At 45.3% G+C, this 15,831-nt stretch overlaps 3 protein-coding genes across 3 annotated transcripts in view; all 3 read right to left on the bottom strand.

Moving 5' to 3' along the window:
* Nucleotides 1-15,831, bottom strand: part of LOC308409588 (collagen alpha-3(VI) chain-like) — a 112,630-nt gene that overhangs the window by 40,475 nt on the left and 56,324 nt on the right.
* On the bottom strand, nucleotides 150-6,490 carry LOC308409863 (collagen alpha-3(VI) chain-like; the record flags this gene model as incomplete). The annotated part of the gene is made up of 8 exons (XM_080902864.1): nucleotides 150-766; nucleotides 1,021-1,620; nucleotides 1,841-2,440; nucleotides 2,660-3,253; nucleotides 3,508-4,107; nucleotides 4,328-4,927; nucleotides 5,148-5,747; nucleotides 5,968-6,490. 8 exons carry the CDS (start codon nucleotides 6,488-6,490, stop codon nucleotides 150-152), a joined length of 4,734 nt encoding a protein of 1,577 aa, XP_080758990.1.
* On the bottom strand, nucleotides 6,763-15,735 carry LOC308409862 (collagen alpha-3(VI) chain-like; the record flags this gene model as incomplete). The annotated part of the gene is made up of 11 exons (XM_080902863.1): nucleotides 6,763-7,379; nucleotides 7,634-8,233; nucleotides 8,492-9,091; nucleotides 9,312-9,905; nucleotides 10,160-10,759; nucleotides 10,980-11,573; nucleotides 11,828-12,427; nucleotides 12,685-13,284; nucleotides 13,542-14,141; nucleotides 14,361-14,960; nucleotides 15,213-15,735. The coding sequence occupies 11 exons, from the start codon at nucleotides 15,733-15,735 to the stop codon at nucleotides 6,763-6,765; spliced, it is 6,528 nt and encodes a 2,175-aa protein (XP_080758989.1).

Genomic DNA, 15,831 nt, shown 5'->3' with positions numbered 1-15,831 from the left:
TTTTGCAGCTAAAGAGAAACATCTTGAAATTGAACTCTTTCTTCGCAAGCACAACTATTTTTAAAAGAAAAGACAATCCACTAGCTAACTGAACACAGCAAATCACATTTGGTTTCTTTTCACACTGTTTCCTACCATGATACTGGAGATTACAAAGGAGTCACGTTCTTACCAGTCACTGTTGGTGTCATGGGCGTGGCCCTCACTATCACTTTGCTCATTACAGAAGAGAGCTGTTCTTGGACACTGGGAAGGTCAGTGAACTCGGACACTGACAGAGCATAACTGGGCTCATATGATATTTTCTGAAGCTCTCTAGCATCTGAGGTCCTAGTTCCAATGCCAATCACATAAATGCCCTGCTGTTTGAGAGCTGAGGCTGGGCTATCTACATTGTCAAAAGACCTTCCCCCAGTTAGTAAGATCAATATCTGTGGGACACCCTGCAGGCGTCTACTTCCAGAGGAGTTTGTAAAGACATTGTCTCTGATGTATTGGAGAGCTGCCCCAGTGTTTAGGGGTCTTCCTCCTCTGTGTCTAAGCCCTCTGACCGAGTCCACCACATCCTCCCTTGTGGTATATGTGTTCAGATAGAAATGGACCTCTGGTTCTCTGCTGTACTGGACCACAGAGACATGGTCTTTGTTTTCTCCCACATTGATTTTCTCCACCACTCTCTCTACAAAATCACGCATGGCAGGAAAACCATTCCTTGTGCCATCAGAACCATCCAGAAGGAATACAATATCTTTTCTGTCACGTGAAGCTGAGAAAAGACAGTAGGACAAAAAAATGAAAACCTTTCACAAAGCTTGTGAGATTATCTTTCACTGGCACACTAATATTTTAACAACACTAGCCTGGCCTACTTCTGTTTTAGAAAGACCACAGCATGCTACCAACTGGTTTGAAATGCACAAAAAACCTATACACACATCACATTCATTTATTTGCTTTTCCTCACTGTAGCTGAAATTAGTAACTTTTGGAGCCAGCAATAGGATGTGTCTGACAACGTACCAATTACGGTTGGTAATTCTGGGGTGACTTCAAAAACTGCAGCTTCCACAGAGGACTCAAGTTGCTGTTGCACTTTGGGTAGGTCAGTAAGTTCAGACACAGATAGAGCATAACTGGGCTCGCCAGTTATGGTCTGAAGTTCTCTGGGGTCAGAGCCTCGGGTTCCAATTGCAATGGTCAAGACACCCAGCTGTTTGAGAGCAGAGGCTGGTTCATCAATACTGTCAAATGATCTTCCACCAGTGATCAATATTAGGACCTGCGGAACTCCTGAGGACCGCCTGCTTCCGGCAGAGGCCGTGAAGACGTTATCCCTCAAGTACCGGAGAGCTGCTCCAGTGTTGAGGGGTCGTCCGCCTTTGTGCCTCAAACCTCTGACACTGTCAAGGACCTCTCTTTTTGTGGTGTACGTGTTCAGATAGAACTGGACGGCTGGATCGCTGCTGTACTGAACAACCGACACACGGTCTTTGCCATCATCCACACTGAGTGTGTCTACTTGTTTTTGGACAAAGTCTCTCATAGCTGGGAATCCACTTCTAGTAGCATCAGATCCATCCAGCAAAAACACCACATCCCTTCCTGCTGGCTGTCTGACCACTAAGAGACATGAGATTTACCATATGTTTAACTTGGTCAATCAAATATTTTGCAGCTAAAGAGAAACATCTTGAAATTGAACTCTTTCTTCTCAAGCACAACTATTTTGTAAAGAAAAAAACAATCCACTAGCTAACTGAACACAGCAAATCACATTTGGTTTCTTTTCACACTGTTTCCTACAATGATACTGGACTTTGAAGATGGGTCATGTTCTTACCAGTCACTGTTGGGGTCAAAGGTGTGACCCTCATTGGCACTGTGCTCATTACAGAAGAGAGCTGTTCTTGAACATTGGGAAGGTCAGTGAACTCAGACACAGATACAGCATGACTGGGCTCGCCAGTTATGGTCTGAAGTTCTCTGGGGTCAGAGCCTCGGGTTCCAATTGCAATGGTCAAGACACCCAGCTGTTTGAGAGCAGAGGCTGGTTCATCAATACTGTCAAATGATCTTCCACCAGTGATCAATATTAGGACCTGCGGAACTCCTGATGGCCGCCTGCTTCCGGCAGAGGCCGTGAAGACGTTATCCCTCAAGTACCGGAGAGCTGCTCCAGTGTTGAGGGGTCGTCCGCCTTTGTGCCTCAAACCTCTGACACTGTCAAGGACCTCTCTTTTTGTGGTGTACGTGTTCAGATAGAACTGGACGGCTGGATCGCTGCTGTACTGAACAACCGACACACGGTCTTTGCCATCATCCACACTGAGTGTGTCTACTTGTTTTTGGACAAAGTCTCTCATAGCTGGGAATCCACTTCTAGTAGCATCAGATCCATCCAGCAAAAACACCACATCCCTTCCTGCTGGCTGTCTGACCACTAAGAGACATGAGATTTACCATATGTTTAACTTGGTCAATCAAATATTTTGCAGCTAAAGAGAAACATCTTGAAATTGAACTCTTTCTTCGCAAGCACAACTATTTTTAAAAGAAAAGACAATCCACTAGCTAACTGAACACAGCAAATCACATTTGGTTTCTTTTCACACTGTTTCCTACCATGATACTGGAGATTACAAAGGAGTCACGTTCTTACCAGTCACTGTTGGTGTCATGGGCGTGGCCCTCACTATCACTTTGCTCATTACAGAAGAGAGCTGTTCTTGGACACTGGGAAGGTCAGTGAACTCGGACACTGACAGAGCATAACTGGGCTCATATGATATTTTCTGAAGCTCTCTAGCATCTGAGGTCCTAGTTCCAATGCCAATCACATAAATGCCCTGCTGTTTGAGAGCTGAGGCTGGGCTATCTACATTGTCAAAAGACCTTCCCCCAGTTAGTAAGATCAATATCTGTGGGACACCCTGCAGGCGTCTACTTCCAGAGGAGTTTGTAAAGACGTTGTCTCTGATGTATTGGAGAGCTGCCCCAGTGTTTAGGGGTCTTCCTCCTCTGTGTCTAAGCCCTCTGACCGAGTCCACCACATCCTCCCTTGTGGTATATGTGTTCAGATAGAAATGGACCTCTGGTTCTCTGCTGTACTGGACCACAGAGACATGGTCTTTGTTTTCTCCCACATTGATTTTCTCCACCACTCTCTCTACAAAATCACGCATGGCAGGAAAACCATTCCTTGTGCCATCAGAACCATCCAGAAGGAATACAATATCTTTTCTGTCACGTGAAGCTGAGAAAAGACAGTAGGACAAAAAAATGAAAACCTTTCACAAAGCTTGTGAGATTATCTTTCACTGGCACACTAATATTTTAACAACACTAGCCTGGCCTACTTCTGTTTTAGAAAGACCACAGCATGCTACCAACTGGTTTGAAATGCACAAAAAACCTATACACACATCACATTCATTTATTTGCTTTTCCTCACTGTAGCTGAAATTAGTAACTTTTGGAGCCAGCAATAGGATGTGTCTGACAACGTACCAATTACGGTTGGTAATTCTGGGGTGACTTCAAAAACTGCAGCTTCCACAGAGGACTCAAGTTGCTGTTGCACTTTGGGTAGGTCAGTAAGTTCAGACACAGATAGAGCATAACTGGGCTCGCCAGTTATGGTCTGAAGTTCTCTGGGGTCAGAGCCTCGGGTTCCAATTGCAATGGTCAAGACACCCAGCTGTTTGAGAGCAGAGGCTGGTTCATCAATACTGTCAAATGATCTTCCACCAGTGATCAATATTAGGACCTGCGGAACTCCTGAGGGCCGCCTGCTTCCGGCAGAGGCCGTGAAGACGTTATCCCTCAAGTACCGGAGAGCTGCTCCAGTGTTGAGGGGTCGTCCGCCTTTGTGCCTCAAACCTCTGACACTGTCAAGGACCTCTCTTTTTGTGGTGTACGTGTTCAGATAGAACTGGACGGCTGGATCGCTGCTGTACTGAACAACCGACACACGGTCTTTGCCATCATCCACACTGAGTGTGTCTACTTGTTTTTGGACAAAGTCTCTCATAGCTGGGAATCCACTTCTAGTAGCATCAGATCCATCCAGCAAAAACACCACATCCCTTCCTGCTGGCTGTCTGACCACTAAGAGACATGAGATTTACCATATGTTTAACTTGGTCAATCAAATATTTTGCAGCTAAAGAGAAACATCTTGAAATTGAACTCTTTCTTCTCAAGCACAACTATTTTGTAAAGAAAAAAACAATCCACTAGCTAACTGAACACAGCAAATCACATTTGGTTTCTTTTCACACTGTTTCCTACAATGATACTGGACTTTGAAGATGGGTCATGTTCTTACCAGTCACTGTTGGGGTCAAAGGTGTGACCCTCATTGGCACTGTGCTCATTACAGAAGAGAGCTGTTCTTGAACATTGGGAAGGTCAGTGAACTCAGACACAGATACAGCATGACTGGGCTCGCCAGTTATGGTCTGAAGTTCTCTGGGGTCAGAGCCTCGGGTTCCAATTGCAATGGTCAAGACACCCAGCTGTTTGAGAGCAGAGGCTGGTTCATCAATACTGTCAAATGATCTTCCACCAGTGATCAATATTAGGACCTGCGGAACTCCTGATGGCTGCCTGCTTCCGGCAGAGGCCGTGAAGACGTTATCCCTCAAGTACCGGAGAGCTGCTCCAGTGTTGAGGGGTCGTCCGCCTTTGTGCCTCAAACCTCTGACACTGTCAAGGACCTCTCTTTTTGTGGTGTACGTGTTCAGATAGAACTGGACGGCTGGATCGCTGCTGTACTGAACAACCGACACACGGTCTTTGCCATCATCCACACTGAGTGTGTCTACTTGTTTTTGGACAAAGTCTCTCATAGCTGGGAATCCACTTCTAGTAGCATCAGATCCATCCAGCAAAAACACCACATCCCTTCCTGCTGGCTGTCTGACCACTAAGAGACATGAGATTTACCATATGTTTAACTTGGTCAATCAAATATTTTGCAGCTAAAGAGAAACATCTTGAAATTGAACTCTTTCTTCTCAAGCACAACTATTTTGTAAAGAAAAAAACAATCCACTAGCTAACTGAACACAGCAAATCACATTTGGTTTCTTTTCACACTGTTTCCTACAATGATACTGGACTTTGAAGATGGGTCATGTTCTTACCAGTCACTGTTGGGGTCAAAGGTGTGACCCTCATTGGCACTGTGCTCATTACAGAAGAGAGCTGTTCTTGAACATTGGGAAGGTCAGTGAACTCAGACACAGATACAGCATGACTGGGCTCGCCAGTTATGGTCTGAAGTTCTCTGGGGTCAGAGCCTCGGGTTCCAATTGCAATGGTCAAGACACCCAGCTGTTTGAGAGCAGAGGCTGGTTCATCAATACTGTCAAATGATCTTCCACCAGTGATCAATATTAGGACCTGCGGAACTCCTGATGGCTGCCTGCTTCCGGCAGAGGCCGTGAAGACATTATCCCTCAAGTACCGGAGAGCTGCTCCAGTGTTGAGGGGTCGTCCGCCTTTGTGCCTCAAACCTCTGACACTGTCAAGGACCTCTCTTTTTGTGGTGTACGTGTTCAGATAGAACTGGACGGCTGGATCGCTGCTGTACTGAACAACCGACACACGGTCTTTGCCATCATCCACACTGAGTGTGTCTACTTGTTTTTGGACAAAGTCTCTCATAGCTGGGAATCCACTTCTAGTAGCATCAGATCCATCCAGCAAAAACACCACATCCCTTCCTGCTGGCTGTCTGACCACTAAGAGACATGAGATTTACCATATGTTTAACTTGGTCAATCAAATATTTTGCAGCTAAAGAGAAACATCTTGAAATTGAACTCTTTCTTCTCAAGCACAACTATTTTGTAAAGAAAAAAACAATCCACTAGCTAACTGAACACAGCAAATCACATTTGGTTTCTTTTCACACTGTTTCCTACAATGATACTGGACTTTGAAGATGGGTCATGTTCTTACCAGTCACTGTTGGGTTCAAAGGTGTGACCCTCATTGGCACTGTGCTCATTACAGAAGAGAGCTGTTCTTGAACATTGGGAAGGTCAGTGAACTCAGACACAGATACAGCATGACTGGGCTCGCCAGTTATGGTCTGAAGTTCTCTGGGGTCAGAGCCTCGGGTTCCAATTGCAATGGTCAAGACACCCAGCTGTTTGAGAGCAGAGGCTGGTTCATCAATACTGTCAAATGATCTTCCACCAGTGATCAATATTAGGACCTGCGGAACTCCTGATGGCTGCCTGCTTCCGGCAGAGGCCGTGAAGACGTTATCCCTCAAGTACCGGAGAGCTGCTCCAGTGTTGAGGGGTCGTCCGCCTTTGTGCCTCAAACCTCTGACACTGTCAAGGACCTCTCTTTTTGTGGTGTACGTGTTCAGATAGAACTGGACGGCTGGATCGCTGCTGTACTGAACAACCGACACACGGTCTTTGCCATCATCCACACTGAGTGTGTCTACTTGTTTTTGGACAAAGTCTCTCATAGCTGGGAATCCACTTCTAGTAGCATCAGATCCATCCAGCAAAAACACCACATCCCTTCCTGCTGGCTGTCTGACCACTAAGAGACATGAGATTTACCATATGTTTAACTTGGTCAATCAAATATTTTGCAGCTAAAGAGAAACATCTTGAAATTGAACTCTTTCTTCGCAAGCACAACTATTTTGTAAAAAAAAAAGATCCACTAGCTAACTGAACACAGCAAATCACATTTGGTTTCTTTTCACACTGTTTCCTACCATGATACTGGAGATTACAAAGGAGTCACGTTCTTACCGGTCACTGTTGGTGTCATGGGCGTGGCCCTCACTATCACTTTGCTCATTACAGAAGAGAGCTGTTCTTGGACACTGGGAAGGTCAGTGAACTCGGACACTGACAGAGCATAACTGGGCTCATATGATATTTTCTGCAGCTCTCTAGCATCTGAGGTCCTAGTTCCAATGCCAATCACATAAATGCCTTGCTCTTTGAGAGCTGAGCCTGGGCTATCTACATTATCAAAAGACCTTCCCCCAGTTAGTAAGATCAATATCTGTGGGACACCCTGCAGGCGTCTACTTCCAGAGGAGTTTGTAAAGACGTTGTCTCTGACGTATTGGAGAGCTGCCCCAGTGTTTAGGGGTCTTCCTCCTCTGTGTCTAAGCCCTCTGACCGAGTCCACCACATCCTCCCTTGTGGTATATGTGTTCAGATAGAAATGGACCTCTGGTTCTCTGCTGTACTGGACCACAGAGACATGGTCTTTGTTTTCTCCCACATTGATTTTCTCCACCACTCTCTCTACAAAATCACGCATGGCAGGAAAGCCATTCCTTGTGCCATCAGAACCATCCAGAAGGAATACAATATCTTTTCTGTCACGTGAAGCTGAGAAAAGACAGTAGGACAAAAAAATGAAAACCTTTCACAAAGCTTGTGAGATTATCTTTCACTGGCACACTAATATTTTAACAACACTAGCCTGGCCTACTTCTGTTTTAGAAAGACCACAGCATGCTACCAACTGGTTTGAAATGCACAAAAAACCTATACACACATCACATTCATTTATTTGCTTTTCCTCACTGTAGCTAAAATTAATAACTTTTGGAGCAAGCAACAGGATGTGTCTGACAACGTACCAATTACGGTTGGTAATTCTGGGGTGACTTCAAAAACTGCAGCTTCCACAGAGGACTCAAGTTGCTGTTGCACTTTGGGTAGGTCAGTAAGTTCAGACACAGATAGAGCATAACTGGGCTCGCCAGTTATGGTCTGAAGTTCTCTGGGGTCAGAGCCTCGGGTTCCAATTGCAATGGTCAAGACACCCAGCTGTTTGAGAGCAGAGGCTGGTTCATCAATACTGTCAAATGATCTTCCACCAGTGATCAATATTAGGACCTGCGGAACTCCTGATGGCCGCCTGCTTCCGGCAGAGGCCGTGAAGACGTTATCCCTCAAGTACCGGAGAGCTGCTCCAGTGTTGAGGGGTCGTCCGCCTTTGTGCCTCAAACCTCTGACACTGTCAAGGACCTCTCTTTTTGTGGTGTACGTGTTCAGATAGAACTGGACGGCTGGATCGCTGCTGTACTGAACAACCGACACACGGTCTTTGCCATCATCCACACTGAGTGTGTCTACTTGTTTTTGGACAAAGTCTCTCATAGCTGGGAATCCACTTCTAGTAGCATCAGATCCATCCAGCAAAAACACCACATCCCTTCCTGCTGGCTGTCTGACCACTAAGAGACATGAGATTTACCATATGTTTAACTTGGTCAATCAAATATTTTGCAGCTAAAAAGCACCATGGTAAAATTGAACTCTTTCTTTACAACCACAACTATTTTGTAAAAAAAAAGAAAAAACAAAAACGAAAACAGAACAAGAAAAAAGAAAAAACAATCCACTGGCTGATTAAACACAGCAAAACCAAATGATTTCTTTTCACACTGTTTCCTACAATGATACTGGACTTTGAAGATGGGTCATGTTCTTACCAGTCACTGTTGGGGTCAAAGGTGTGACCCTCATTGGCACTGTGCTCATTACAGAAGAGAGCTGTTCTTGAACATTGGGTAGGTCAGTGAACTCAGACACAGATACAGCATGACTGGGCTCGCCAGTTATGGTCTGAAGTTCTCTGGGGTCAGAGCCTCGGGTTCCAATTGCAATGGTCAAGACACCCAGCTGTTTGAGAGCAGAGGCTGGTTCTTCAATACTGTCAAATGATCTTCCACCAGTGATCAATATTAGGACCTGCGGAACTCCTGATGGCAGCCTGCTTCCGGCAGAGGCCGTGAAGACGTTATCCCTCAAGTACCGGAGAGCTGCTCCAGTGTTGAGGGGTCGTCCGCCTTTGTGCCTCAAACCTCTGACACTGTCAAGGACCTCTCTTTTTGTGGTGTACGTGTTCAGATAGAACTGGATGGCTGGATCGCTGCTGTACTGAACAACCGACACACGGTCTTTGCCATCATCCACACTGAGTGTGTCTACTTGTTTTTGGACAAAGTCTCTCATAGCTGGGAATCCACTTCTAGTAGCATCAGATCCATCCAGCAAAAACACCACATCCCTTCCTGCTGGCTGTCTGACCACTAAGAGACATGAGATTTACCATATGTTTAACTTGGTCAATCAAATATTTTGCAGCTAAAGAGAAACATCTTGAAATTGAACTCTTTCTTCGCAAGCACAACTATTTTGTAAAAAAAAAAAAGATCCACTAGCTAACTGAACACAGCAAATCACATTTGGTTTCTTTTCACACTGTTTCCTACCATGATACTGGAGATTACAAAGGAGTCACGTTCTTACCGGTCACTGTTGGTGTCATGGGCGTGGCCCTCACTATCACTTTGCTCATTACAGAAGAGAGCTGTTCTTGGACACTGGGAAGGTCAGTGAACTCGGACACTGACAGAGCATAACTGGGCTCATATGATATTTTCTGCAGCTCTCTAGCATCTGAGGTCCTAGTTCCAATGCCAATCACATAAATGCCTTGCTCTTTGAGAGCTGAGCCTGGGCTATCTACATTATCAAAAGACCTTCCCCCAGTTAGTAAGATCAATATCTGTGGGACACCCTGCAGGCGTCTACTTCCAGAGGAGTTTGTAAAGACGTTGTCTCTGACGTATTGGAGAGCTGCCCCAGTGTTTAGGGGTCTTCCTCCTCTGTGTCTAAGCCCTCTGACCGAGTCCACCACATCCTCCCTTGTGGTATATGTGTTCAGATAGAAATGGACCTCTGGTTCTCTGCTGTACTGGACCACAGAGACATGGTCTTTGTTTTCTCCCACATTGATTTTCTCCACCACTCTCTCTACAAAATCACGCATGGCAGGAAAGCCATTCCTTGTGCCATCAGAACCATCCAGAAGGAATACAATATCTTTTCTGTCACGTGAAGCTGAGAAAAGACAGTAGGACAAAAAAATGAAAACCTTTCACAAAGCTTGTGAGATTATCTTTCACTGGCACACTAATATTTTAACAACACTAGCCTGGCCTACTTCTGTTTTAGAAAGACCACAGCATGCTACCAACTGGTTTGAAATGCACAAAAAACCTATACACACATCACATTCATTTATTTGCTTTTCCTCACTGTAGCTAAAATTAATAACTTTTGGAGCAAGCAACAGGATGTGTCTGACAACGTACCAATTACGGTTGGTAATTCTGGGGTGACTTCAAAAACTGCAGCTTCCACAGAGGACTCAAGTTGCTGTTGCACTTTGGGTAGGTCAGTAAGTTCAGACACAGATAGAGCATAACTGGGCTCGCCAGTTATGGTCTGAAGTTCTCTGGGGTCAGAGCCTCGGGTTCCAATTGCAATGGTCAAGACACCCAGCTGTTTGAGAGCAGAGGCTGGTTCATCAATACTGTCAAATGATCTTCCACCAGTGATCAATATTAGGACCTGCGGAACTCCTGATGGCCGCCTGCTTCCGGCAGAGGCCGTGAAGACGTTATCCCTCAAGTACCGGAGAGCTGCTCCAGTGTTGAGGGGTCGTCCGCCTTTGTGCCTCAAACCTCTGACACTGTCAAGGACCTCTCTTTTTGTGGTGTACGTGTTCAGATAGAACTGGACGGCTGGATCGCTGCTGTACTGAACAACCGACACACGGTCTTTGCCATCATCCACACTGAGTGTGTCTACTTGTTTTTGGACAAAGTCTCTCATAGCTGGGAATCCACTTCTAGTAGCATCAGATCCATCCAGCAAAAACACCACATCCCTTCCTGCTGGCTGTCTGACCACTAAGAGACATGAGATTTACCATATGTTTAACTTGGTCAATCAAATATTTTGCAGCTAAAGAGAAACATCTTGAAATTGAACTCTTTCTTCGCAAGCACAACTATTTTGTAAAAAAAAAAAAGATCCACTAGCTAACTGAACACAGCAAATCACATTTGGTTTCTTTTCACACTGTTTCCTACCATGATACTGGAGATTACAAAGGAGTCACGTTCTTACCGGTCACTGTTGGTGTCATGGGCGTGGCCCTCACTATCACTTTGCTCATTACAGAAGAGAGCTGTTCTTGGACACTGGGAAGGTCAGTGAACTCGGACACTGACAGAGCATAACTGGGCTCATATGATATTTTCTGCAGCTCTCTAGCATCTGAGGTCCTAGTTCCAATGCCAATCACATAAATGCCTTGCTCTTTGAGAGCTGAGCCTGGGCTATCTACATTATCAAAAGACCTTCCCCCAGTTAGTAAGATCAATATCTGTGGGACACCCTGCAGGCGTCTACTTCCAGAGGAGTTTGTAAAGACGTTGTCTCTGACGTATTGGAGAGCTGCCCCAGTGTTTAGGGGTCTTCCTCCTCTGTGTCTAAGCCCTCTGACCGAGTCCACCACATCCTCCCTTGTGGTATATGTGTTCAGATAGAAATGGACCTCTGGTTCTCTGCTGTACTGGACCACAGAGACATGGTCTTTGTTTTCTCCCACATTGATTTTCTCCACCACTCTCTCTACAAAATCACGCATGGCAGGAAAGCCATTCCTTGTGCCATCAGAACCATCCAGAAGGAATACAATATCTTTTCTGTCACGTGAAGCTGAGAAAAGACAGTAGGACAAAAAAATGAAAACCTTTCACAAAGCTTGTGAGATTATCTTTCACTGGCACACTAATATTTTAACAACACTAGCCTGGCCTACTTCTGTTTTAGAAAGACCACAGCATGCTACCAACTGGTTTGAAATGCACAAAAAACCTATACACACATCACATTCATTTATTTGCTTTTCCTCACTGTAGCTGAAATTAGTAACTTTTGGAGCCAGCAATAGGATGTGTCTGACAACGTACCAATTACGGTTGGTAATTCTGGGGTGACTTCAAAAACTGCAGCTTCCACAGAGGACTCAAGTTGCTGTTGCACTTTGGGTAGGTCAGTAAGTTCAGACACAGATAGAGCATAACTGGGCTCGCCAGTTATGGTCTGAAGTTCTCTGGGGTCAGAGCCTCGGGTTCCAATTGCAATGGTCAAGACACCCAGCTGTTTGAGAGCAGAGGCTGGTTCATCAATACTGTCAAATGATCTTCCACCAGTGATCAATATTAGGACCTGCGGAACTCCTGAGGACCGCCTGCTTCCGGCAGAGGCCATGAAGACGTTATCCCTCAAGTACCGGAGAGCTGCTCCAGTGTTGAGGGGTCGTCCGCCTTTGTGCCTCAAACCTCTGACACTGTCAAGGACCTCTCTTTTTGTGGTGTAAGTGTTCAGATAGAACTGGACGGCTGGATCGCTGCTGTACTGAACAACCGACACACGGTCTTTGCCATCATCCACACTGAGTGTGTCTACTTGTTTTTGGACAAAGTCTCTCATAGCTGGGAATCCACTTCTAGTAGCATCAGATCCATCCAGCAAAAACACCACATCCCTTCCTGCTGGCTGTCTGACCACTAAGAGACATGAGATTTACCATATGTTTAACTTGGTCAATCAAATATTTTGCAGCTAAAAAGCACCATGGTAAAATTGAACTCTTTCTTTACAACCACAACTATTTTATAAAAAAAACAAAAAACAAAAACGAAAACAGAACAAAAAAAAGGGAAAAACAATCCACTGGCTGATTAAACACAGCAAAACCAAATGATTTCTTTTCACACTGTTTCCTACAATGATACTGGACTTTGAAGATGGGTCATGTTCTTACCAGTCACTGTTGGGGTCAAAGGTGTGACCCTCATTGGCACTGTGCTCATTACAGAAGAGAGCTGTTCTTGAACATTGGGAAGGTCAGTGAACTCAGACACAGATACAGCATGACTGGGCTCGCCAGTTATGGTCTGAAGTTCTCTGGGGTCAGAGCCTCGGGTTCCAATTGCAATGGTCAAGACACCCAGCTGTTTGAGAGCAGAGGCTGGTTCATCAATACTGTCAAATGATCTTCCACCAGTGATCAATATTAGGACCTGCGGAACTCCTGAGGACCGCCTGCTTCCGGCAGAGGCCGTGAAGACGTTATCCCTCAAGTACCGGAGAGCTGCTCCAGTGTTGAGGGGTCGTCCGCCTTTGTGCCTCAAACCTCTGACACTGTCAAGGACCTCTCTTTTTGTGGTGTAAGTGTTCAGATAGAACTGGACGGCTGGATCGCTGCTGTACTGAACAACCGACACACGGTCTTTGCCATCATCCACACTGAGTGTGTCTACTTGTTTTTGGACAAAGTCTCTCATAGCTGGGAATCCACTTCTAGTAGCATCAGATCCATCCAGCAAAAACACCACATCCCTTCCTGCTGGCTGTCTGACCACTAAGAGACATGAGATTTACCATATGTTTAACTTGGTCAATCAAATATTTTGCAGCTAAAAAGCACCATGGTAAAATTGAACTCTTTCTTTACAACCACAACTATTTTATAAAAAAAACAAAAAACAAAAACGAAAACAGAACAAAAAAAAGGGAAAAACAATCCACTGGCTGATTAAACACAGCAAAACCAAATGATTTCTTTTCACACTGTTTCCTACAATGATACTGGACTTTGAAGATGGGTCATGTTCTTACCAGTCACTGTTGGGGTCAAAGGTGTGACCCTCATTGGCACTGTGCTCATTACAGAAGAGAGCTGTTCTTGAACATTGGGAAGGTCAGTGAACTCAGACACAGATACAGCATGACTGGGCTCGCCAGTTATGGTCTGAAGTTCTCTGGGGTCAGAGCCTCGGGTTCCAATTGCAATGGTCAAGACACCCAGCTGTTTGAGAGCAGAGGCTGGTTCATCAATACTGTCAAATGATCTTCCACCAGTGATCAATATTAGGACCTGCGGAACTCCTGAGGGCCGCCTGCTTCCGGCAGAGGCCGTGAAGACGTTATCCCTCAAGTACCGGAGAGCTGCTCCAGTGTTGAGGGGTCGTCCGCCTTTGTGCCTCAAACCTCTGACACTGTCAAGGACCTCTCTTTTTGTGGTGTACGTGTTCAGATAGAACTGGACGGCTGGATCGCTGCTGTACTGAACAACCGACACACGGTCTTTGCCATCATCCACACTGAGTGTGTCTACTTGTTTTTGGACAAAGTCTCTCATAGCTGGGAATCCACTTCTAGTAGCATCAGATCCATCCAGCAAAAACACCACATCCCTTCCTGCTGGCTGTCTGACCACTAAGAGACATGAGATTTACCATATGTTTAACTTGGTCAATCAAATATTTTGCAGCTAAAGAGAAACATCTTGAAATTGAACTCTTTCTTCGCAAGCACAACTATTTTGTAAAAAAAAAAAGATCCACTAGCTAACTGAACACAGCAAATCACATTTGGTTTCTTTTCACACTGTTTCCTACCATGATACTGGAGATTACAAAGGAGTCACGTTCTTACCGGTCACTGTTGGTGTCATGGGCGTGGCCCTCACTATCACTTTGCTCATTACAGAAGAGAGCTGTTCTTGGACACTGGGAAGGTCAGTGAACTCGGACACTGACAGAGCATAACTGGGCTCATATGATATTTTCTGCAGCTCTCTAGCATCTGAGGTCCTAGTTCCAATGCCAATCACATAAATGCCCTGCTGTTTGAGAGCTGAGGCTGGGCTATCTACATTGTCAAAAGACCTTCCCCCAGTTAGTAAGATCAATATCTGTGGGACACCCTGCAGGCGTCTACTTCCAGAGGAGTTTGTAAAGACGTTGTCTCTGACGTATTGGAGAGCTGCCCCAGTGTTTAGGGGTCTTCCTCCTCTGTGTCTAAGCCCTCTGACCGAGTCCACCACATCCTCCCTTGTGGTATATGTGTTCAGATAGAAATGGACCTCTGGTTCTCTGCTGTACTGAACAACCGACACACGGTCTTTGCCATCATCCACACTGAGTGTGTCTACTTGTTTTTGGACAAAGTCTCTCATAGCTGGGAATCCACTTCTAGTAGCATCAGATCCATCCAGCAAAAACACCACATCCCTTCCTGCTGGCTGTCTGACCACTAAGAGGCATGAGATTTACCATATGTTTAACTTGGTCAATCAAATATTTTGCAGCTAAAAAGCACCATGGTAAAATTGAACTCTTTCTTTACAACCACAACTATTTTATACAAAAAACAAAAACGAAAACAGAACAAAAAAAAAAAGGAAAAACAATCCACTGGCTGATTAAACACAGCAAAACCAAATGATTTCTTTTCACACTGTTTCCTACAATGATACTGGACTTTGAAGATGGGTCATGTTCTTACCAGTTACTGTTGGGGTCAAAGGTGTGACCCTCATTGGCACTGTGCTCATTACAGAAGAGAGCTGTTCTTGAACATTGGGAAGGTCAGTGAACTCAGACACAGATAGAGCATAACTGGGCTCGCCAGTTATGGTCTGAAGTTCTCTGGGGTCAGAGCCTCGGGTTCCAATTGCAATGGTCAAGACACCCAGCTGTTTGAGAGCAGAGGCTGGTTCATCAATACTGTCAAATGATCTTCCACCAGTGATCAATATTAGGACCTGCGGAACTCCTGAGGGCCGCCTGCTTCCGGCAGAGGCCGTGAAGACGTTATCCCTCAAGTACCGGAGAGCTGCTCCAGTGTTGAGGGGTCGTCCGCCTTTGTGCCTCAAACCTCTGACACTGTCAAGGACCTCTCTTTTTGTGGTGTACGTGTTCAGATAGAACTGGACGGCTGGATCGCTGCTGTACTGAACAACCGACACACGGTCTTTGCCATCATCCACACTGAGTGTGTCTACTTGTTTTTGGACAAAGTCTCTCATAGCTGGGAATCCACTTCTAGTAGCATCAGATCCATCCAGCAAAAACACCACATCCCTTCCTGCTGGCTGTCTGACCACTAAGAGACATGAGATTTA

Source organism: Rhamphochromis sp. 'chilingali' (assembly GCF_963969265.1).
Source record: "Rhamphochromis sp. 'chilingali' genome assembly, chromosome: 14".
In the NCBI taxonomy this organism is placed as follows: domain Eukaryota; kingdom Metazoa; phylum Chordata; class Actinopteri; order Cichliformes; family Cichlidae; genus Rhamphochromis; species Rhamphochromis sp. 'chilingali'.
Note: the sequence above shows the minus strand (reverse complement) of the source record. Positions and strands in the feature narration are given on the sequence as shown.